The following is a 21,321-nucleotide window of genomic DNA, read 5'->3' on the forward strand; positions in this document are numbered from 1 at the left end:
CTAGGGAAAATCCGTTGAGGGGAAGAACAGAACGAATAGGGCCATTGCTTGGTTTCCAAAAATACTATCATTAGCATTTTATACTCGAAATATCTGGTTGACTATATTTTAGTGTCAAATTTAGCACATTATATTGCACTGTCAAAAACCTAGGTTAAGAATAATGTCAACAAATTTAATAAAAGTTGTCATCGTACAGCCCGCAACTATTAGTATAAATTTATTATTGGGCGGAAGTCTTAAAGTAAACAACAAATGGTGGTTCTAACAAGAACCAAGTTTAATAGAACGAAAGCAAATAATAAAGCGAAACACTAACAAAACTCAAAGAAAGAATTAAAGGAGATGCTCAATATGTCCATCATTCATTTCGAGACCCAGTTGTGGACGCCGTAGTAAGATTAATTTAGACCCCTTGACCATTTCAGCCAAAAGCTTCTTGTAATTTGGTTTCGAAGATCCTCCTCGTTATGAATGGGTGGGTTGTAAACAACGTTTTTCACGTGGTGCCCCCATAAGAAAAAATCCTGTGGCGTAGACCACCTCGTCCGATCCAACGATTAGGATATATTCGATTCAAAATACCTTGCAAATTGTAACTGAAATGGGGTGGAGCCCCATCTTGTTGTAACCTCTGATTTATGCGAAAAATCAATGGAATATCTTCAAGTAAATGAGACAGTTCCAACTTTGCGTACACTGCTCCTGTTAAACACGCTTTCTTTATTTTTTACAATCTTGACGATGTACTGATCTGCTGGAAGTATCTCTTGGGCAGCTTCCTCAACGATATTCAGTATTGCCTCTTCATTAACAAAGGTCCCAGTTTCTTGAGCTCTAGCAAGTACTCTCAAAATTGTTTTGTGATCAGGAGAAGGACGGTCAGGGAAACGATCAGAGGAAACTCTTACTGCCTCCTTAGCGTTCCGCCAGCATTCTCCAAAGATAATAATCAACATCTCAACATAATCGGCAGCTGAATACATCTCGGCAAAGTTTTACAACACGATTTCAGATCTTGAGAAAACACGATGACAAATTAAAATGTATAAATTGTCAAGATGACACAAACATCTTTCAAAAAAGTTTCGCGCGGGTTGGTAGGGAATAGTCGATTGCGTAGTCCTTGATGGTATTCTTGTCTGATTGGTCAATTTCGCAATGTTTTTTCTCGCTTATTTTCAGACTAAAAGAAATAGGTATAGTTTTTAATTTACATTTCAGCGTAATCCCACGAATTTGCCAGTCTTCTGTGGGGCGTCAGTGCTGCCGCACCCGATACGTTGGATTGAGCACTGCTAAATTCGCATTATGTTGGTTCCCTGCAAGTCACTATTTTAAGATATAATCACATAGCCAAAAAAATAAAATTATTTGACCTTGAAATACCCAAAGTAAAAACTCAATTTAACTTTCGAAAGGGTTAGTACGGGGCGTATCCGTAGGTACTACCCGCATTACTATTTATGCTAACATTTTTAGGCCCCCTTAATGAAAAAGGTAATTTTACGTACTCCCAAGCGGACGAAAAGTAACTCCTTTTCGGCTGCACTTTTCTTGAGTACATAGGTATGTATATGAAATTATAAATATATAAAATTCCATCCAGTAACAATTCGATTCTGAATATTTTATCATTTTTAAGTAAAAGATACTGACATATGATTAGACTACTCTTGTGTTTGTTAGAGTATGGAAATGGATTATAAGTTTATTACAACATACAAAGTAAAGTGGGTTCAGCACTCTTCGAGTGTATGTCAATTTGTTTAAAGTAAAAATATTTGCGTTCATTTCATTGTTTATTACTTCGTCTCATGTTATAACCACGCACAAAAAAATTACTTTGTAGTTTATTGCCATGTGACAGATTGGCCTAACGATGGACGTCGTAACAACACCAAAATCTTTTTCAAAACCACCAATTGAAACCTTGTTTAAAATTACCAAGGGTAACATTCCAGATTGTCCATCCGGATTCCTAGAATTGCAAAAAACACACACTTCATTCCAAGAAGAATATAAATCAACTCAAATCTGAGATGTCCCTAAAGTTGTTTCAGCAACAATTTGTAGCAGTTCCTTATTTTTTTTATGTATAAACGATATCAAAGGTTAAAATTTAAAAGACCACCAGAAAGCCGCCAAAGATGATAAAAAAATTTTATTGAGGATTAAATATCTGGAACAAGTCCTTAGAGAATCCAAATGGACTGTTGCCTGCTTGAAGAAGAAACATGCAATTTAGAATTAGAATACAACTATTAAAACAAGATTTGGCAGAACAAGGTAGTTTAGTCTACTGCGAAAGTTCATCAGACGAAGATTTGAAGAATTGCTTCAGTGGTTGTAACGATTTTTTTCTGTATTCAATTGTAAAGCAAGCTTTATAATCTGTTTCAAAATCAAAAATCCACCATCTGTTGAATTATGTTGGCAGAAAAAAAGAAATCCCTAGAGTAAGTTTCATTTTTTTGGGTTGGTCCAACCCTCCGCCAAAATTTGACCTTCAGTTTGTCACAAATATCAAATTATAAAAATGCCTCGAAAAACAAGGAATCTTTTAACCGCTAAATTAAAGCGAGCGCTCATTAAGTGCTTCGAAGAATTTAAAAAACACAATGAACTACGACCAAAACGACTGTCAACAGTTTTATTTCATAACCTCACGTTTTTCTGACACTTCCAAACACACTAAAAACAAAAGTTGGCGACGTTGTCAGTTGTATTTTCGAGGTAGAATGCAGTGTTGGTGGATTTTTGATTTTGAAACAAATTATAGGATGGTTAACCTCCCAGCTGGGGAGGCAGGGTTCAAAAGCAAAAAATCAATATCAATTTGCCCCATAGACAACCCTTCAAAAGCAAGTGAGACGATTCTATATTTATCAAAAACTGAAGGTGCCATATTTTTGACAAGAATCATTTGAAATTGTCATGTACATTGACATTAATACTTGATTTACATTTGAAGTGTCAAAAAGTGACGACCAATGTAACTATTTTGGCCGCGATAGTACGAGTATCTGTATATCCTGTTCACGTTGGATTGAACATCAGTGGTTCAAATCGCACACATTTGGCATTAACTTTCATATGAGTTGTCATAGTAACAGGTCAGGTCACCACTGATTTTCATTCCAACGTGAACATATATTATAAAATAAAATGTATTCGTTTGAATCGAAACTATGTTGTGACAAGGGTTTACATTTTCAAGTATAATAATCCCTCTACGATAATAATTTATCCATAGGGTATCTATAAATGATTGTCGAGTCAAGCCAGCTTTTTGGAAAACTATATTATTGTGCCGCCTTTGTGAAACAGGTGCCCAACTTTAATTTATTGTTATGTGTCACTTCTGACATTAATGGCGTTATACTCGCACTTTTCAATCCAATTTTCTTTCCTTATATTCGTTTTATCACCAGAAATCTGTATTTTTCAATACAAAATGCAAAAACCTACGTCCGGTTTTAGAGCGAAACAAAATTTGTGAGGGTAGGATTTTGCCAACAACCTAACCTGAAAGTGTGGTAATCAGAATTTACCGAATTTATTCTACGGCGTGATCAAGAATTACTGAATCTGTTGGTAACAATAAAAAAGAATCGGCATAACCTAAATTTGTTTTAATGTCGTGTCAAGTTAAAAAACATCCGGTCAGTACCAATTACGAGACAAAAAAAAAACACCAATATGTTTCAATTGTTTCATTGCCAACAGACTCAGTCATTGTTGATCACGCTGTACGTATAAATAAAGCGGCACATTAAAAATTTGACTGGACCAGACAATCGTTTATAGACCTACCCTGTAACCCTGTACATAACAAACTATTTAATTTTATCATGTCATCAAGAATTACTTATGTAAATTGTAAACGTGATAAGCTGAAGAATGTTTGTTTTTGTTATTCACAAAGATTTTCTAACAATTAATATTTTGATAGAAAGTAGTTTCTCATTATCGGAATTGGTTTGTTTACGTCTAAAGAGTAGATAAATAGGTAATTGTCAGAAAGAGAAAAATTGTACCTGGGTTTAAACCCTCTTGGACGCTCATTAGTATATAAATATGTAAAGGATTCTTAGGCAAATTATGTCAGTTCAATAGCGTCAACCCCAGGGGTAGCATCCCAGCATCAACATGGAGGTAAAGTCGTCTTCCTTTATTTATTGTTGAGATATATCAAAAATTAAAAGAACAACTTTTCTTACTTGTCCAAAACTGTTTTGGAACCCGCTTAATTGGTATTCAAAACAGTAGTGTGTCCTATAAGTTCGACATTGTTGCTTTACTTACATATTTTTGTTTGGTCTGGTGTTTTCTTGAATCTTTCCGCTTTGTTATAACATTTTTTCCTCTGTTTAAAGTTTAATATTCATGTACAAAACTCCGAAAAATAGTTTTTGTGCAACCGTACGCGAAACGACCACTTCGCGTACCTAAAACAGGTCCTCGAGATTGTCTTGCCTCGGTCGCAAGCGGCCTCGGCGACAAGTTTTCTCTCGTTACGTTAAAGAATGATTTCGCGGCCTTGATATAACTATTTTTACACTACCCAATCATGCACTCGTATATTCTCTTTTTGACAGAACTTCAAACAAATAGACAACCCCAAGCGAGAGGTCGCTGTTAACGCAAGAGACAAAGATGGTAACACACCCCTGCATCTAATCCTTCGACACAACTTGTGAGTAATGATTAATAAAATATGTAATACAATTTTCGTTCTTACGCGGTGAAAAATTATTTTAGGATGTCGGAATTAGACTCTTTTCTCTATCGCGAAGACGTTGAGATCAACGCCTCGAATAAATGGGGCAGTACGCCACTGATGTCTTTGATAGAGAACAACAGCGAAGCCAGTCTGGAGAAGGTGTTTCCCCTGTTGATCGAGCGAGGAGCCAGCATAAATGCAACAAACATCCTGGGAAGAAGTTGCTTGCATTATGGAAAAATTTACAAATACGACAGCGTTGTAAACATTCTCAGAGAGAGTGACGTCGACGTCAACAAACAAGACGCTGCAGGAAAGACGCCACTTTATCTGGCCTGCGAACACCCGACACCTTCAGAAAACGCTATAAATTTCCTCCTGGAAAAAAACGCAGATCCTTTAATTGAGACAAACAGAGACTTGATCCCTCTGGTGGCGATCACATCTAAGAGTCAAGCTTTCACAGACCGCATGATCGACTACACCTTCAAGAACAAGAAACCAGTTAGTTTGAAACTGCGTTGGTTGGTAGAGGCAATGACTAAAGACTCTCCCGTTTTTCCAAGATTGTGCGACGAGTCTTTCAACGTGGAGTGGACTAACGAAGATCTGAGACATCTGAATAACCACATGTGCGAATATGTTCCAGCACACTTGATGTTGTTCATCCAGAGACATGGCCACATCGTTCGCAAAATGTTCGATCATCTTCCTGCGGCAAATCCTGTCTCCAACATCGTCCACATGATGTGGTGGTGCTGTGGTAGTACAAGATATAGAAGATATCTTGGGCTTCTTACCACCATTATCAACAGCCCCGTCGTCGACGTTTTTCTTAGGCCTTTGCAGATTAACAGTTTCATGGTGAGCTACGTTGTCACGCGGTTACAAGACGAACTGAGGACCGAAGAGTTGGCTATGCTTGCGCGATTCTTGATCATTCAAGGAGTTCCTGTAACTTCGATGGACGTGGACATTATATCTGAAATTTTCAATGCAGCTGAACTAAACAGAATCCTGTCAAGTGCAGATGTAATAGATATGAAGAAATTGATATTCCCTGCGAATCTCGAATACAACGAGCAGCCCCTCAGAAGAACAATCGATTTCGTACCGGTCGACTGTGTCCTCCAGTATGACTTTTACCTCGACAATAAAAAAGTGATGAGTTACTTGAGCGGAGCGGCCTGGAGCGAAAGTCGAACTCACGCGAGTATGAAGTACTTGGATTTCTTTTTGCATCCAAAGATGAAGAGAATTCAGTGGAAGGATAAAGCAATGCGTGACAGATTGGAGCGAATGCCCAAGGTGCCTAGTTTGAGGCAATTGAGTCGAGATGCTAGCAGAAATTTTTTGATTGATAGGTATGATATTAGAACGTATCGAGAGTTTAATTCGATGCTGGAACGACTTCCGATTGCCAATTTTTATAAAAGAATTATTTTATTTCAAGTAAGACTGTACTAGGAATACTAGGATAGCATAATGTGATTGTGTATTTCTGTTTTATGGAACAATGTGTTATGTAAGTAAGTAATAAGTATGTAGTTAAATAAGAGCGATGTAAATAAAAACGTTAATTTAGTAAAAATCAAGGCCATCTGAATCAATAAGCTACGCTTTGAGGCCGTTTCAATTTTCGATTTTTCCATATAAAGTCCTAAAGGAGCGAAAATCGTCATAAAAAATTCCATAAATAGGGAGGGGTTGTTAGTTTACCTGACGTTTGCCCTTCCTTAAGTCAAGTCGGTACTGCACAACAAAGGGACAATAAAATTAGAGGGTATAATGGAATTAATTATTTATGGTATTTTCTCTCCTATTGTAAAATGTTTACAATTTAAGTCAAAATTGACTATTTTCCGACGAAGACTTTACCTAAACTTTGTTTCTGTGACATTTCGAGCGACAGAACCAAGGTTGGTAGAACTGATTAATTTGTATAGTAGGTTGCCTCGTTGCCATTTAAAACATTCGTTTGAATTTTTTCCCCCGCAAAAGTTATTCGAGATACGACAGAGTCTGTCGATCATGCATTAGGTGGTCCCTCGCTAGAATAAAGCTCAAAAAGCCCAATAAACTCCACGGAGCTTATAAACCTTGGGTTCTATTCGAACACTCAAAATTTTCTGGGTTGATTTTACGTCACGACTGTCACGAGTTACTTGAAGTCAGGCATAGGGAAAGTTCCGGCCATAGACCCCATTTGTTGGTGTGGGAGCCAAAAATAGGCAAAAATAGGAGTTTTTTGGTTTTTTGTGAATTTCTCTTAAACGAAAAAAGCGAGGTAAAATTTTTTCGACTCAAAAGAAGCGCATTGAAAAGAGGAATCCAGCGGTGTATAATTTGGCAAACTTGATACCTTAATCAACACATTGGCGTACTTACGTCATTTTGACATTTTATGCATTAATAAATTGTGTCAAATAGGGAAGGACGCCTATGTTTATGTCAACTATTACATTAAAAAGCACGATAACCAACAATAATATTACCAACCTATCAAAAAAAGTCACAATCATTTAAAATCACTGGGTACTTTTTGGCGATGATTGAAAAATTAAAAAAGAAATCACCGTCGGTATTTTGTATACAACTTTATTATTGTTACAACAATATAATACTGTTATCAGCAATTAAGTACTACCTACTTACATTCCGCAAAAAAATCTCGAGGGTATTAGTGTGCCTGTAGTCTATATGAAAAACAAAGAATTTATTAAAAATGACAATAGGTAAGTACGTAAAAACATTTTGAAAATTAACTATTGATTTTTAAGGTTTTTTATAAGTCTTTTGTGAGACAAAACATTGAAGAACGAGAAAATTTTGACTTAATTTTGATACCGGCGATAGCAACCATCTTTAAAAGACATGGTTTCAAGAAAAATGCGTTTAATGTTTTTAATACTGCCGTGGTAATGAGGATCTTTTCTAACCGCGTATTTTTTTTCAATTTTTGAAATTTCCGGGTGGAACTTGGAGACATTTTCGAAACTCCATTGGTGCAGGAAAAGCTACACAACCGTCAATCAACCCGAAAATATTGAATATCAAATTTAAATGAATTTTAGCAACGCCTGCGTATCCGGCAACCAGCTCTACGCAAATTCGTCAGGAATATTACGTGATAAGTGAGATTATGTCATATACGAATTATAAATTTAAAGATGTTTTTTTATTACAGAAAGAATACCAATCCAGGTTATTAATTATGTATTTATGTGATTCCCATTCAACTCAGAAAATTTGTAGAAATCCATGTGAAAATTGAGGCTCGAAAAGTGGCAACACTGACAACAAAATGGTGGTTTTGATGGAATTAGTTTTTTGAAAATTCTTGTCAAACGTGGTGAATTTCAAATGCGTTGTCCTTTCGAGGAGAATCGCGGGACATTTTCGAATCCTTCTAGAACTGACGTTTTCCCCTCGATCATGCGCACTCACATACTGCGACTCAAATCTGTCCATCATTAGTCATCAATATTTGTGTTTTGGTTTATCTCGGTTGTCGGAACATTGCAAGAGTTACCTGAGGAAACGATAGTCGGGAAATTCGGTCGTTTTCCCACAGTGCGCCCCAACGGAGATAATGAGGAATGTATCATTATTAGGTGAGGATAAACCGAAATATGTGCGGTTTGTTTTGATCCTGTCAAACCTTGACCCAGTTGATTTTTTTCGACTTTTGTCTCCAGGTACAAAGAATGTCGCAAGGAGACCAGAATCTGCTAAACAGCCTTCAAAAGCTCGACCTAGAGACTAAAAAGCCAGCCACCGATGCCCCTGCGAACCCCTTCATGCACCGTAGGCGTTCCAAGTCGTTGTCGAGCATCAACTTTGGCTCGACCTGCGACTGCATCAAGCGGAATCAGGCCGTTAAACACACCACGTCGTTCAAGCGGCCCAACAAGAAAATCCTCCGCGACCCGATCCTCAAACTGATCAAATGCTCTCACAGTGATAAACTAACCAACGTCAAGATCTCAAAGAAACGAAAAGAAAAACTGTTCGGACAGTGTTCTAGGCACAAAGAGCACGATTTCAAGTCGATAGTCGACGCCTGCGAAAAACTGACTCTGAGCGGTTCGAGTAGTGAAACGCAGTGTTACAAATCGGCGAGCTTCCAAAAAGCCCGCTCGCGCTCCAACAGCTTGTCCGCGAAGTCTGAGGCGTGCAGTGTGGGCGCGAGCTGTTCGCACCAGGCCAGGATGAACGTGACGCCCCCGTGCGACGTGACGATCGACGAACTCGCCAGTTATTTTGAAACTTTCGTCCACATACCCAAAAAAATGAGCTCAATGGCCGAGATGATGTACATTTGATGTGACCGTGTGTAAATTTTTTTTTTTGTATGTTTTGGCCCGTTTCGATGTAAGTAGAGGCAGACTTGTTAAAAATACCAAATTCAACAACGATTATTAAGACTGACTTGTTTTTAATCGATCGTCCAAATTTTCCACGATTCCTAAACTTGACGTGTCAACACGCACGTGACTACCAGTGGCGGCGTACGACGAGGTTCTAAAATTTTCCGCAGCAGTGGCGTAACAGGTCGTGCGGAAAAATGAACGAGAAAAATAAGAAATCGTTTTTATTGATTTTAAAATTTCAAAATGGTCTCTGCAGCGACCGCTCCGCACCGAACCAATATTATTTTCTAAATTCACTCTTTGCAAACCCACCAGTCCTTTTCGTAACCTTCGTGGACGTGGTCCAACAAAGCTTTTCTCCTGCCATCACAATATCTATATTTATCTTGCACCTTTTGCTTAATATCGACAAGATTCTCTTGAGTAATGTCCCTCTCGAGATACTCGCTCAGTAACTCCGTGGCCCGTTCCAGATCTTTTTGGTTGTCTTCAAATATCACAGACTGGTTATTCTTTTTTAGATAATACGCGAAAACGTACGTGTACATGAGCGTCTGTCTGCATTTGCACAGTATATCGACGGCTTTTTTCAAAAATTGCACTTCGATCCAGCTCATGTTATGCTGTTGCATTTCCTCCATCTTATCTTTAACTGAAGAATACAATTTATGTTCAAATTTTAAAGATTGCATGTGGTTCATGTATCGATTACAGTAGAATAGATAGCGTTGGAGGGCCGCACGCGATCTCTCTTGCGCGTCCCTGGCCGCCTTCGCTTCGTCTTCGTCGTACTTGTTGCAGTTGTACCAGGAGCTGCCGTGGGGCTCCCACGAGCCCAGGCACACCCAGCAAAAATCGGCCTTGCAATTCTGATTCTTGCACACCATGTGGTTGCACCCGCCGTCCTTCTCGATGGTGGCCCCGCACTTGGGGCACTCCTTCGTGTTGGCCGAGATCCAATTCGACGTCTCGGAGTCGTCGTCGCACTTCTTGATCCACTTCTTCAGCAGGCTGCACTTGACGGGGTCGTGCCAGTTCTCGCCGCAGGCGAAGCAAAACACGTGACCGCAGCAGCAGACCACCGGCTTCGAGTCCACGTACGCCACCTGCAACAACCAAATCGTGTTCGAAACGCGCGCCAAAACCGGTCCGCCGCGACGACCAATCGCGAACGCGCGCCGAAGCGGGTCCGCTCATTGGCCGCGTGTGGCGCTCCGTTTGAAGTTTGACAAATCGGGTATTTACTTTGATGGCGTAATTGCAGTCCGGACTGGGGCACCACCTCAGCAGCCTATTGCATTCGATGAAACTATTAGTGATCAAGTGTTGGTATTTGATTTTAACCCTGGAATCCCTCACTAGGCGCATCACTGTCTCGTCGTCGACCAGGATGGGGCAGTCGTGGGCGGCACACGCGATCGTCTGTCCCACCCCCTCCTCCACGATTTTCGTGGTGAGATACTCGTTCCAGCATTGATAACAGAACCGGTGACCACATTCCAGCCCCGTCATGTGCATCGGCGCGAACACCATGTAGCAAATGTTACACACTTCCGTCCCCCTAATCTTCTGGGGGAGTTTGGCGGGTTTGGCAGCGACCGGCACGCTCTTGAACGGGTTGATCACGTTGGCCTCTCTGAACAGCTCCTCTTGGTCGCCGTCGAAGAAGCGTTCCATCAGCTTCTCTTTGTCCCAATTGAAGTAGTTCAAGAGGATTCGGGCGGTCGTGGGAGGCAGCTGCGCCACACTGTTCACCTCGTCGATGATGTCCGACATATACTGCACTATGTCACTGGTCGAGAGCACCTCGTACTGGTACTCGTCCTCGAACGATTGCGTCTCTTTATTCAGGCCGCTTTCCACTTCCACATTGAAATCTACGTCGTCGCCGCTTGTCTCGTTACCCGAGTCTTCACACACGCTGTCGTCGTCGATGTTCATCATCTCCATTGGGTTTGTGGCGTTTTGACTCCTGGAACTTGATCAATGGTTGTGTCACTGTCTGATTTTGACAAGAGCCGAAATTGTGTGCCTCCTTTGACAGCAGGCCACCTCAAACATTTGTTTGCCCGAAATTTCCCATCCTCAATTTACGTTTAATCGAGCACATTAATTTTGAAAATTTATTTTACCACAAAAGGGCAATGGTCGAAACTGCCTACGGCGTAGCCTCAGCCACTAGCCAAAGCCTACTCTGCACAAATTCACAACTCACAACATAACCTCACCAAATTCTACTTTCACACAAAACGACTTTGCATCCACTCGCAACACTCACCTTTTACGATGCAATCGACGGCATTTTAAGTGAAGTTTTTGACGAACACAAAACCAGAAGCACTGACATGGAAAACACGCTCTCCTCGAGAAACTACACTCTCCGCCATTGACAAAACACGTACAGAACACCACAGAAATTGAAACCAAGGTCGGTCGTATACCTTTGCTCACATTAAATAAACATCACCCAAAAAAGTCACAAATTATTAAATAGATTTTTATTGTGGCAAGTAGATCAAAACAAAAATAACACACATAATCGATAACGCCTTTAATAAAATATATTTTATTAAAAGAGATCTCGACGCTCTATTTCTATGATTATTGGAAGGAATCGTCGTCCGTCATCTGTCAAAAGTCTGTCAAGATCAGCTGTTCATGTTTGGGATTTGGGCAATCATTTCTTTGTAATTATGGTCGAAGAAGTGAAAAATAGCCTTCAGGAACTGCTGTCGAAAGTTTCCGGCTTGTACAGCGTCATAATAACGGACCGCGATGGAGTTCACTTGCTCAAAGTGAACACAGACAAGGCCCCAGAACACGCAATGAGACCGAATTTTATTTCGACGTTTGGGCTTGCCGTGGACCAGGGGAGCAAGTTGGGACTGGGAAAAACGGACACTTTGATTTGTGTGTACTCCCAATACCAAGTGATTCAAATGAACAAACTCCCGCTCATCGTTACGTTTATTGCTAGTGATTCTTGTAATACGGGGCACATTTTGGCGGTACAAAAGCAGCTGGATCCCATAATCGCAAGTCTCGCACTGGCCGTCGCTGAATCTTAGTTTTTATTTCTTTTTAATGGTACATTCGTATATCTTGCTTTGTGTAAAATATTAACAAATAAAACGATTTTTGTATGCTAATCTCTCACTAATATGATTGGAAAATTGTTGGTGACCAAGTGGTCGTCGTGGAATACAATCACTAGATTAATCTCAAATTCTGAAACAAGAAAATTTGGAGTGTTTTGAAAGAAACGTCCGACGAGAAAATACCGATTTTAAAATTGGTAGTGATCAGCGTTGGACAAGTAAACAGTCTCGGGAACACCATGTGGATGGGGATCTCCACCATGGGGGGTATATCCCCATCCCCTATTTGAATATTCTGTATCTCGGTGGCTTCCCGGGCGTACCCCTCGGCGCAGCCGCACGTCTCCACCCTGACCAGCTGCAGCTCGACCGACCTGACGGGCACGGCGCACTTCTCCAGCTTCATGCATCCGGTGAACGGCTTGCTGATGCTGCAACAAGTGCCGTTCAGCTGCCCCGACAACACGAAATCGGGCGCACCTGAAACCCCTCGATCAACTCAAACTCGTCGCAACACACCAACCACCTGCGCCCCCCGAGGCCAGCGTCACGGGGCTCAACTTGAACTGCACGCTTCTCCTGCCGTCCTTGATCTGCGGCGGGGGCCCGGGGTTGCGCCCCGGCCAATATTGCACCAGAAACTGCTGGCTCTTCTGCAAGTCTTTCGAGAGGAACGAACGTTTCACGTCGCAGCGTATCGCGTAACTGATATTGATGTAGACGCCATGGTAGGTTTCGTACAGGACTCTGTTGGATTTTGGCTTGAGGGGGATTTCGAACGGGATTTCCGTGGCTCCCGATGGAAGACGGCCGGAGCCACTGACTTCGCACGTGACTCCGATGAGTTGGATGGGCTGGAAAAGGGCGCTTGTTATTTGATTTATGCTACAAGGCTAGAATACTTTGACTGAGTTGTAGAAGGCGTCCATGATGCCCACATTCTTCGAGCTCAGCTGTAAATTGACGCAACCCTCGACCGTCAGCGTGATTCCGTCGTGCTTCAGGTCAGAGTTCGTGGTTATTGCTATGACCCCTGTGATGTTTTCCTACAAGCAACCTCTTAAAATATGGACTTGTAATCCTTTGCATCTTACGTCTTCCCGGTAGACTTTGTCTGCTCGTTTCAGTCTTATATCCAAATTTGTCGACATTTTTTGTTCTATTTACAAAATAAATCAAAATAAACATGTATATCTAACCTAAGCGAGGTCATGTCAAATTCTGACAGACGTCAGTTTTTAACAGCTGATCAGCTGTCAGAACCAAGGTCATAGAGCAAGATTCGTCTGTTGTGATCGTAACTATAGATGACATTTTAGCAAATTTTAGAAAAATGTATCATTTCTTTTAATCACGGTGCCAAAGTAGAAATTCCTGTATTCAGTTACGTACTTGGTCTTTATGCCGTCATCGGTACAGTGTAAATAGTTAATTGAAGTAAATACTTATTTAAGGATGAATGAATGATGTTGGCAGTGAAGGGGGGTGAGGGAGGTGATTATGTAAGGCTCGCTTTTCTGTGGGTGTCAGTTGACAGTTGAGCGAAAACATAACCTATATGTGTGTTGTGATATTTACCGACGAATAAAATGAACAAAGGGAAGATAAGTTTCGGAAAAATTAGTGCGAATTTCGGACAGAATGCCGAAAAAATTGAGGCCAGTGGTAGTTTTGGTACATTCGGGCCGCCGAAAGCTATGGAACTTCTCGAGGATGACAGCATCGAACAAGAACAGATCAAAGAAGTAATCGGTATTACTTCTTTTGGTAAAAAAGCCAAGAGCTTTGACATAAAGGTAAGAGTCGCGTTACCACGTAAAGAAGTGGATTATTAAATTTGTCTCATAGGAAATGATGGCACAAGTCAAAGCCACCGCGCGCGAAGTAACGAAGAATCCCGAGGAAGAACCGGAAGACGAATCGAGCGACGAGGATGAGGACGACGACGAGCTCATAGGACCGCCAATCCCAACAAATCTGGGCGACGCAGTGGCATCCGAGAAACCTTCCAGGAAGACTGAGAGAAACGATAGCGACAGTGAAGAGGAGGAAGAAGAACCAAACAAACTCTTCATCCCGTGCGCCTGCGAGGCCACGATGACGCACGGCAACAAAGCCGTCACCGCGGTGAGCGTCGACCCGAGCGGGGCCCGTTTGGCGTCCGGCTCCGTCGATTACGACGTCAGCTTTTGGGATTTCGCCGGCATGGACTCGAATTTGCGCAGCTTCCGCACCCTCCAGCCGGCGGAAAACCACCCGATCCGGTGCCTCAACTACTCGGGAACCGGTGACTTGCTCCTCGTCATATCGGGGGCCAGCCAGGCCAAAGTCCTAGACAGGGATGGCTTCGAGAAGCTGGAAACTGTGAAAGGCGACATGTACATAACCGACCAGGCCAAGACCAAGGGGCACACCGCGGGGCTCCTGGCCGGCTGCTGGAGCCCCACAGTTAAGGAGGAGTTTTTGACGACCAGCGCCGACGGGACCGTGCGAACTTGGGATTTCTACGAAGGGGGCAAGGGCCACAAGAGCATTATCAAGTGTCGGGCGCAGAACGGGCTGAAGGTGTCCCCGACAGCTGTCACGTACGGACGCGACGGTAAAGTGATAGCGTGCGGGTGCGCCGACGGGTCGCTGCAGCTGTGGGACTTCCGCAAGAGCTCGGTGGCGCCGGCCAGCCAGATCAGGAAGGCGCACTTGCCGGCAGAGGTCACCAGCATCCGGTACTCTCACGTGGGCAACTTGCTCCTGACGAGGAGTTGCGACGAGACGATGAAACTGTGGGACATCCGCAACTTCAAGACTTGCCTCCACGAGAAGACAGATCTGTTCACGAGGTACGACACCACCGACGCCATCTTCAGTCCGAACGACGCAATAGTCGCCACGGGGGTTTCCCTCAAAAAGAACGAAACCGACAGTTCGATCTTCTTCTACGACTCGACGAACTTCGAAGAAATCTACAAGATCCGCATCCCCAACACTCACACCATCAAGCTGTGCTGGCACCCCAAGCTCAACCAGATCTTCATCGGCACCGGAAACGGCGCCATCAAGTGCTTCTACGACCGGAAGCGCAGCCTCCGCGGGGCCACTCTTTGCGCAGCGAAGGTCCACCGGAAGGCCCAACACGCGGAGATCGTGAGCACCCAGCAGGTGATAACCCCGCACGCGCTGCCGCTCTTCCGTCAGGAGAGGAGGAAGACGAGCAGGAAGCAGATGGAGAAGGACCGGCTCGACCCGGTCAAGTCGCGAAGACCCGATTTGCCGATCACGTCAGGACAAGGCGGAAGAGTCGCGTCCAGCGGAGGGACCTTGAGCAGCTACGTCATCAGGAATCTGGGCCTGAGCAAGAGAGTCGACGACGATCAGGACCCCAGAGAGGCGATTTTGAAGTACGCGAAGGAGGCGGCGGAGAATCCGTATTGGATCACGCCGGCGTACGCCAAGACGCAACCGGATGTGGTGGCGAAGGGGAAGGCCCCGATCGAGGGCGAGCCGCCGATCAAGAAGGCCAAAGAGAGTTAAGAGAAGAAGTGAGGTTATGCAACCAGTAATACGATGCGGTGGTCTCATTGTATGCAGTGACTGTACAGGATTGAAATAATGTTTGTTAGTGCTGCTCCACGTCTGCTAGATTTTTAAGTAGGAGCACGGTTAAATATCCATTGTATAAAAGTTGGACTGATAATATGTAAATGAAATAAATACATACTTAATCGCACGATTCAAGTTTTATTTAATTGCCAATTTAACTCTCAAAATTGAACGGTACGCTGTTAACTGAGATAAAGTCGTGACAAAAATGTTGCAAAAATTATATCTTCTATAACTGCACTTTTGACTTCGTTTATTTTAATTATTCGAAAAAAGATTTTGACAATTTATTCTGTGTACGCTAATGGAATAACAATTTTGAAGGATTATAATACAGTTTGCAATTACGTATTTTCTGTGTCATTTGCATCATTTCCGGAACTGACTGTGTTGCTTTACCTTTACATTCTATCCGAATCCACTTATAATAAATTCATTTATTGTTTTCAACTGTCATAAATTCTCATTTTTCTCCTTTGTAAACTGCCTCCTAACTGCTATAGAGCAAAAAATAGCAGATAACCAACCGTTGCCCTAGACAACACATTCAAAGTGACATTTCTGACAGGTCTTGAAAAATTTGTCAAAACTGTCAAAAGCAAATGCGAAACCATTTTTAAAAGATTTGGAAGCTTGAGGGACGTCGTTTCAAACAATAAAATTTTGTATGCAACTCGTTTCTGGGTAAATTGGGCTTTTCTAATGGCCCTCGAGGCCTTAAAACCCTCGCTACCGCTACGCTCGTGTTTTAATCTTGTCCCTCGGGCAATTAGAAAAGCCCAATTTACACAGAAACTCGTTGCATAAATAACTATTAATTTAGTTAATTATATCGTCCTTTTAAAACCATAATTTCCCTGAAACACAAAATGCATCTTTTTACAAGCCTATAGTAACGGGCCTTCAAATAAATTTATATTTAGAGCAACCTATGGAAATTCAATTGTTTGCAACATTTTTCCAGCGTAGAAAATGACACAAGAAACGTCTGACATTTTAACGAAATAAAATTAGGTTAGAAAATATTTTTAATTTTTGTAGTGCATTCTCCCTATTCCCCCTCCACGGAAGCTTACTATGTAACCTGTGTAACTCTAGAGAATAATTGGTTACCTACAAAAATTACTTTACCCTGTTAACAGAATTAGAATGTTGCCTACGCCTACTCTAAATATATATTTATTTGAAGGCCCGATATTAGGGTACTGTTACGATTTAAATCGCCGCGCGCTTGTAAATCTTCGCGATTTCTCTAGAATGTTCTAGAACTCATCGCGATAAAAACGTAATACACGGACTACCACCGAAAAATCAGCACAGAGAGGGGGCGAAGTCTATAAATCGTGGGAACCAAGGACAAAAAGAGGAAGTTCACGGCTGTTGGCAGTGTAATTAGTGCCTGGGGAGAGTCAAGGGGACAGTGATCTAGTGAATTTGCAGGGCTGACGAGACGACATAATGAAGTTCATAAGGGTCGTTGGAGAGGATTCGTCCAAGTACCGCCGCCCCAAATCGCCAAGCGGATCAAGGACTTCACTAGGAAAGGTTTCCAAACCGAACGTCTTTGCGGATCAAGATCCCACCAGCCAAGTCCGGATGAATCAATGGTGGCTTCTACAATTATTCATATTTTACGGATAGATTAACTTTCCACCTTTCACCTTTTCACCTCTCATTTTTTATTGCATTTCATTTCATTTATATTCAATGACCGACTCATTGAAAACATTTTATTACTCATTTCGTCACTCTCCCATGGGCAGCTGTATATAATCCATTTTTGAATCAAATTTTAATTTCTCGTCAAGGGCGGACACTTTTTATACACGGGCTTCGCCGTATCAGCTGGGAGTGACCTCGTCAGCCTCGAGCTATCGGCGAGCACCACAATTTTTTGCGACGGTTCTTCATCACGGTCGTTCAACGACTCCAGTTGTCGACCAGCAGTAAATCCGGAACTCGCTGAAGGCAACGGGGAAGAGCTCGACATCCTAACCCTCACCGGAGGGCGGTGTAATCGTTTAGCGTCCGAAAAAGGGTCGGCCTTCCACCCCCTTATATTTTCGCGAATTGCTGTCAACTTGTTCAGCATCAATCACAGCTTTAAGCATCAATAGGTTCACACTGAAGAGCAAGGTCACGGACATATCGTACTCGCCAAGCACACTTTCTGTTTCCTTTTTCCCGAATTCCCTCTATTTCGGCCACACGTACTCCGGCAGCCTCGTGGCTTGCTGCTATGTCATGGATATTTGCGTTGTCGATAGGACAGTTAACATGGATACCTACATATCTAGAACAGTTCAGTCACAATTTAATTGTGCTGATTTATATGCAGAGACGATGTTTCCTCTTATTAATTATATTTTATATTTCATTTTTTCTAAGCAGAGACGATGTTTCCACTTATTAATTATATTTTATATTTCATTTTTTTTAAGCAGAGACGATATTTCCACTTATTAATTACCTATATTTTATATTTCATTTTTCTAATGTGAGAATTTTCTCCTGTGTGAAGGGATTTTGATGAATTTGACAACTTGTCAAAACGAAACGTCAAGCTAATTTTAAAGATTTTCAACCATTTGGACCCTTTGGGGGACTTGTCGAACAAAAAAACGTTGTATTCAACTCGTTCTAGTGTAATTTGGGCTTTTTTTGGCATGAGTGGGCCACTCGAGTGAAACGAGCCTGTAGCCTTTTGGACTTACACTTCTTAATGAGATGGCCGCAGAAATGTCTTCAGATGATCAATGGACATTTTTCTGTGTCACCATTTTCTTTATTTGGACAGGAGTGAACAATTTTTTTATACAGGCTGTTTCTGAAATACGTGTGTTAATTTTAACCAGTGAAAGAACTCACCAGTTCATGAAACTTTTCTCTATGACATTTCTACGAAAAAGCATTATAAATTGATTTAAAAATTGTAATAAATTAGCTATCAAAATATATTGCCGCCTACGGGTAAGGGGGAAAATTTTCTGTTGTGATAGAAACGGAGCCTTGTTAAAAAGTTACATTGTTATAGAAAAAAATAAATATGTAATTAAAATTTAAATCCTCATGGTTTACAAAAAATGGAAACTATACTCAATTTCATATAAATGTGCATCTAAGCAAGCTATGAAAATCTGATTTTCTGTTGGTAGTAAAGCTAAAGCTAGTGACTTTGTCTTTCAAAGTTGCTTGCTCTGCGCGAACCCGATTTGACTAATTTTTCTGTTTTTGTCCATTTTAACATTGCTGATTTCAAAAGCAATGTTATGTCTTTTTACTGATTAAATTAAAGTAATTCTTATTTGTTTTTGTCTTTGTATTTTTACCAAGTAAAGATTTATTGGACATGACCTTCATAAATGTGACTTTTGTAATGTAACTAAATTAAAGGTGCTTTTACAAATGCACAGCTCACTTGATGAACATTTATATGAAATCAATTATAGTTAATCACACAAAACGACTTGTTAAAAATTGAGCGGTAAAAATTCTTAGATTGGTTGCCACTTTCAGGACCATATTTTCTAGGTACCGCAAAATTCAGTTTCCTTTAGGTAAGTAACATCTTTCTGAATATAAGGTTGGTAACAGTTGAATTTGTCTTAATAATAATGGTAGTAATTAATAATAATAAGTTATTGAGATCAATTTAACATATTGCCAACCTTACATTAAAGAAGGTGCTAACGTCTTCGACAATACCTAAAGGAAATGGAGTTTTTGAAGTGAAAACTTCTTTAGGCGCGCCACATACATTTTATTCCCGGGCAGTGAATTAATTTCATGCGACACGGTAAAATCGTTCGCAGCACAAGCTAAAATCGTTCGCAGCACGACACGGCAAGCTAAAATCAATGGAGTCGAGTTTTTAGCGAAGCGAGCGAAAAACAATCAACTGTGCGTCACTTGTCAATTTTAAATTTTCATTGTACGTTGTGTTGTGACCTGACTGACCTCAGTGCAGAGCTGCAGGAGTAACTGTATATATATACAGGATATTTCACGAGTGATAATGAGCCTGACGTAATTTAAAATGCAACCCACATTATATTTCCGAAAAAAGCTGGCTACTGTCATTAAAATGTCCGGCTTTTTTTGAAAATGTATTGTGGGTTGAATTTATTATTCCGTCAGGCTCATTATCACTCGTGAAATATCCTGTATAGTTTTATATAATGTAAACGATAAAGACACGACAAATATTGTAAGTTTACAGATGAATGTAGGATTTAATACGTAATTCTGAATTATATGGCTTCAACAATTCATCTAGTGGAAAAATTTGTGTAGCAAAATGTGAAGAGGAAAATGGACAATTATTATCATGATACAGGGTATTGCTATGAAAACTTGTGTTGTGTTCAATATCATCGTCAAGAAAATAAAACTTAAACATCCAAACCTAACCTCACAAATTTTGCCAGAGTGAACCTCTAAAAGCGGACGTATTTGCAGTTTCTATTGAAACATACAGATTTTTGATGTTTATTTAAAAACAGCATTGGATTTAAATAATATTAATTATTTATGCCTTGCTCCTTGTTCCTCCAAGTCATCCATAATGATATATTTTTTATAGAATAGGTAGGTACATATTACTTAAAATCAGTAACGAGCACCATAGAAGTTTTCACTCTTTTTTTTTACAATTCTCTTGTTGTTTCGCCAATTTCGGAACATCTGTACATCCCACAAGATTTTCTGTCGTCTTGTTGCCTTTTTAATTACCACCATACGACAACGTAACAACAATTGCCAGATTGTTTTACCTTCAAGAACAGTTTATTACCGTCGGCAATGACAATTTTTATTGCTTTGTACTTTTATTACACCGGCAGCGGTTACTCCCATGAGTCACTCTTCTTCGTATTTGTCGATCAGTTTGGTGATGTTTCCGGCGAAATCGGAAATGGTCGAAATATTATAACGTTTTAAGCAAAGACCCGACTCAATTTTCACAAGGAACAGGTACGTCCGCCAGTCAAGGAGAAACGAAATTTGATACGACGAACGCCAGTTTTGCATCTATTTGGAAGATGTTTCGTTTGAACCGTTTTTGTTGATTTGCAGAAACTCTTCAAAGGAAACATCTATCTGACACAGATTCAATTGTCTCTGTTGGAAAAAATCTTCGAGCTGAAGATTTATCTGACAAGGGGCGACGATCTCTCCGGCCAAAAAATTATTTATCATATCTTGTGACATTGCTGAACAAATCAGCCATCCAACAGCGAAGGTCCTGTTGAAAGCAGTTCACTATTTTAGAAGACAGAGGTGCACCCGCATACAAATAAATATACATACACCACATAATACTTTTTCTATTCTCTAATCAAATAAAAACAAAAAAAAATCATTTCCTGTCAATCTCTAATTTTTCAATTACCTACATAGATTGTTTTTTTTCTCTGAAAGGATTTAATTGTTTTTGGCCACACGTGCCAATAAATCTGTCATATCCTTGTCGGCAATCGAAGAATATTTTTATTAAGTCTCATTTCTTTTTAACTTTTTTGCAGTCGTC

At 40.9% G+C, this 21,321-nt stretch overlaps 6 protein-coding genes across 8 annotated transcripts; 4 read left to right on the forward strand and 2 right to left on the reverse strand.

Moving 5' to 3' along the window:
- The first annotated feature begins 3,080 nt into the window (after positions 1–3,080).
- Positions 3,081–6,395, forward strand: LOC138141555 (uncharacterized). Its single transcript, XM_069062291.1, has 3 exons — positions 3,081–4,158; positions 4,602–4,699; positions 4,765–6,395. Exons 1-3 carry the CDS (start codon positions 4,153–4,155, stop codon positions 6,191–6,193), a joined length of 1,533 nt encoding a protein of 510 aa, XP_068918392.1. The 5' UTR covers positions 3,081–4,152; the 3' UTR covers positions 6,194–6,395.
- A 1,628-nt stretch (positions 6,396–8,023) lies between these two features.
- Positions 8,024–9,157, forward strand: LOC138135116 (uncharacterized). Its single transcript, XM_069053759.1, has 2 exons — positions 8,024–8,340; positions 8,425–9,157. Exon 2 carries the CDS (start codon positions 8,434–8,436, stop codon positions 9,049–9,051), a length of 618 nt encoding a protein of 205 aa, XP_068909860.1. The 5' UTR covers positions 8,024–8,340; positions 8,425–8,433; the 3' UTR covers positions 9,052–9,157.
- A 148-nt stretch (positions 9,158–9,305) lies between these two features.
- Positions 9,306–11,542, reverse strand: LOC138135088 (E3 ubiquitin-protein ligase ariadne-1-like). 2 transcript variants are annotated; one of them, XM_069053738.1, is made up of 3 exons: positions 11,378–11,542; positions 10,345–11,077; positions 9,306–10,205 (listed from the first exon to the last, which is right to left on the reverse strand). In XM_069053738.1, exons 2-3 carry the CDS (start codon positions 11,047–11,049, stop codon positions 9,393–9,395), a joined length of 1,518 nt encoding a protein of 505 aa, XP_068909839.1. In that variant the 5' UTR covers positions 11,050–11,077; positions 11,378–11,542; the 3' UTR covers positions 9,306–9,392. The 2 variants fall into 2 exon arrangements, with proteins under 2 accessions (XP_068909839.1, XP_068909846.1); XM_069053745.1 differs by lacking the exon at positions 11,378–11,542 and having other exon boundaries at positions 10,345–11,351.
- Positions 11,543–11,695: 153 nt separating this feature from the next.
- Lamtor3 (Late endosomal/lysosomal adaptor, MAPK and MTOR activator 3) lies at positions 11,696–12,248 on the forward strand. Its single transcript, XM_069053770.1, has one exon. The coding sequence runs from the start codon at positions 11,697–11,699 to the stop codon at positions 12,165–12,167; it is 471 nt and encodes a 156-aa protein (XP_068909871.1). The 5' UTR covers position 11,696; the 3' UTR covers positions 12,168–12,248.
- On the reverse strand, positions 12,158–13,488 carry LOC138135103 (vacuolar protein sorting-associated protein 26C). 2 transcript variants are annotated; one of them, XM_069053757.1, is made up of 5 exons: positions 13,292–13,488; positions 13,100–13,243; positions 12,724–13,051; positions 12,381–12,677; positions 12,158–12,327 (listed from the first exon to the last, which is right to left on the reverse strand). In XM_069053757.1, exons 1-5 carry the CDS (start codon positions 13,346–13,348, stop codon positions 12,245–12,247), a joined length of 909 nt encoding a protein of 302 aa, XP_068909858.1. In that variant the 5' UTR covers positions 13,349–13,488; the 3' UTR covers positions 12,158–12,244. The 2 variants fall into 2 exon arrangements, with proteins under 2 accessions (XP_068909858.1, XP_068909853.1); XM_069053752.1 differs by having other exon boundaries at positions 12,721–13,051.
- A 146-nt stretch (positions 13,489–13,634) lies between these two features.
- Positions 13,635–15,921, forward strand: LOC138135080 (gastrulation defective protein 1 homolog). Its single transcript, XM_069053729.1, has 2 exons — positions 13,635–13,993; positions 14,046–15,921. The coding sequence occupies exons 1-2, from the start codon at positions 13,787–13,789 to the stop codon at positions 15,723–15,725; spliced, it is 1,887 nt and encodes a 628-aa protein (XP_068909830.1). The 5' UTR covers positions 13,635–13,786; the 3' UTR covers positions 15,726–15,921.
- The last annotated feature ends 5,400 nt before the right edge of the window (positions 15,922–21,321 follow it).

The sequence above is a fragment of the Tenebrio molitor genome, chromosome 1, assembly GCF_963966145.1.
Source record: "Tenebrio molitor chromosome 1, icTenMoli1.1, whole genome shotgun sequence".
In the NCBI taxonomy this organism is placed as follows: Eukaryota; Metazoa; Arthropoda; class Insecta; order Coleoptera; family Tenebrionidae; genus Tenebrio; species Tenebrio molitor.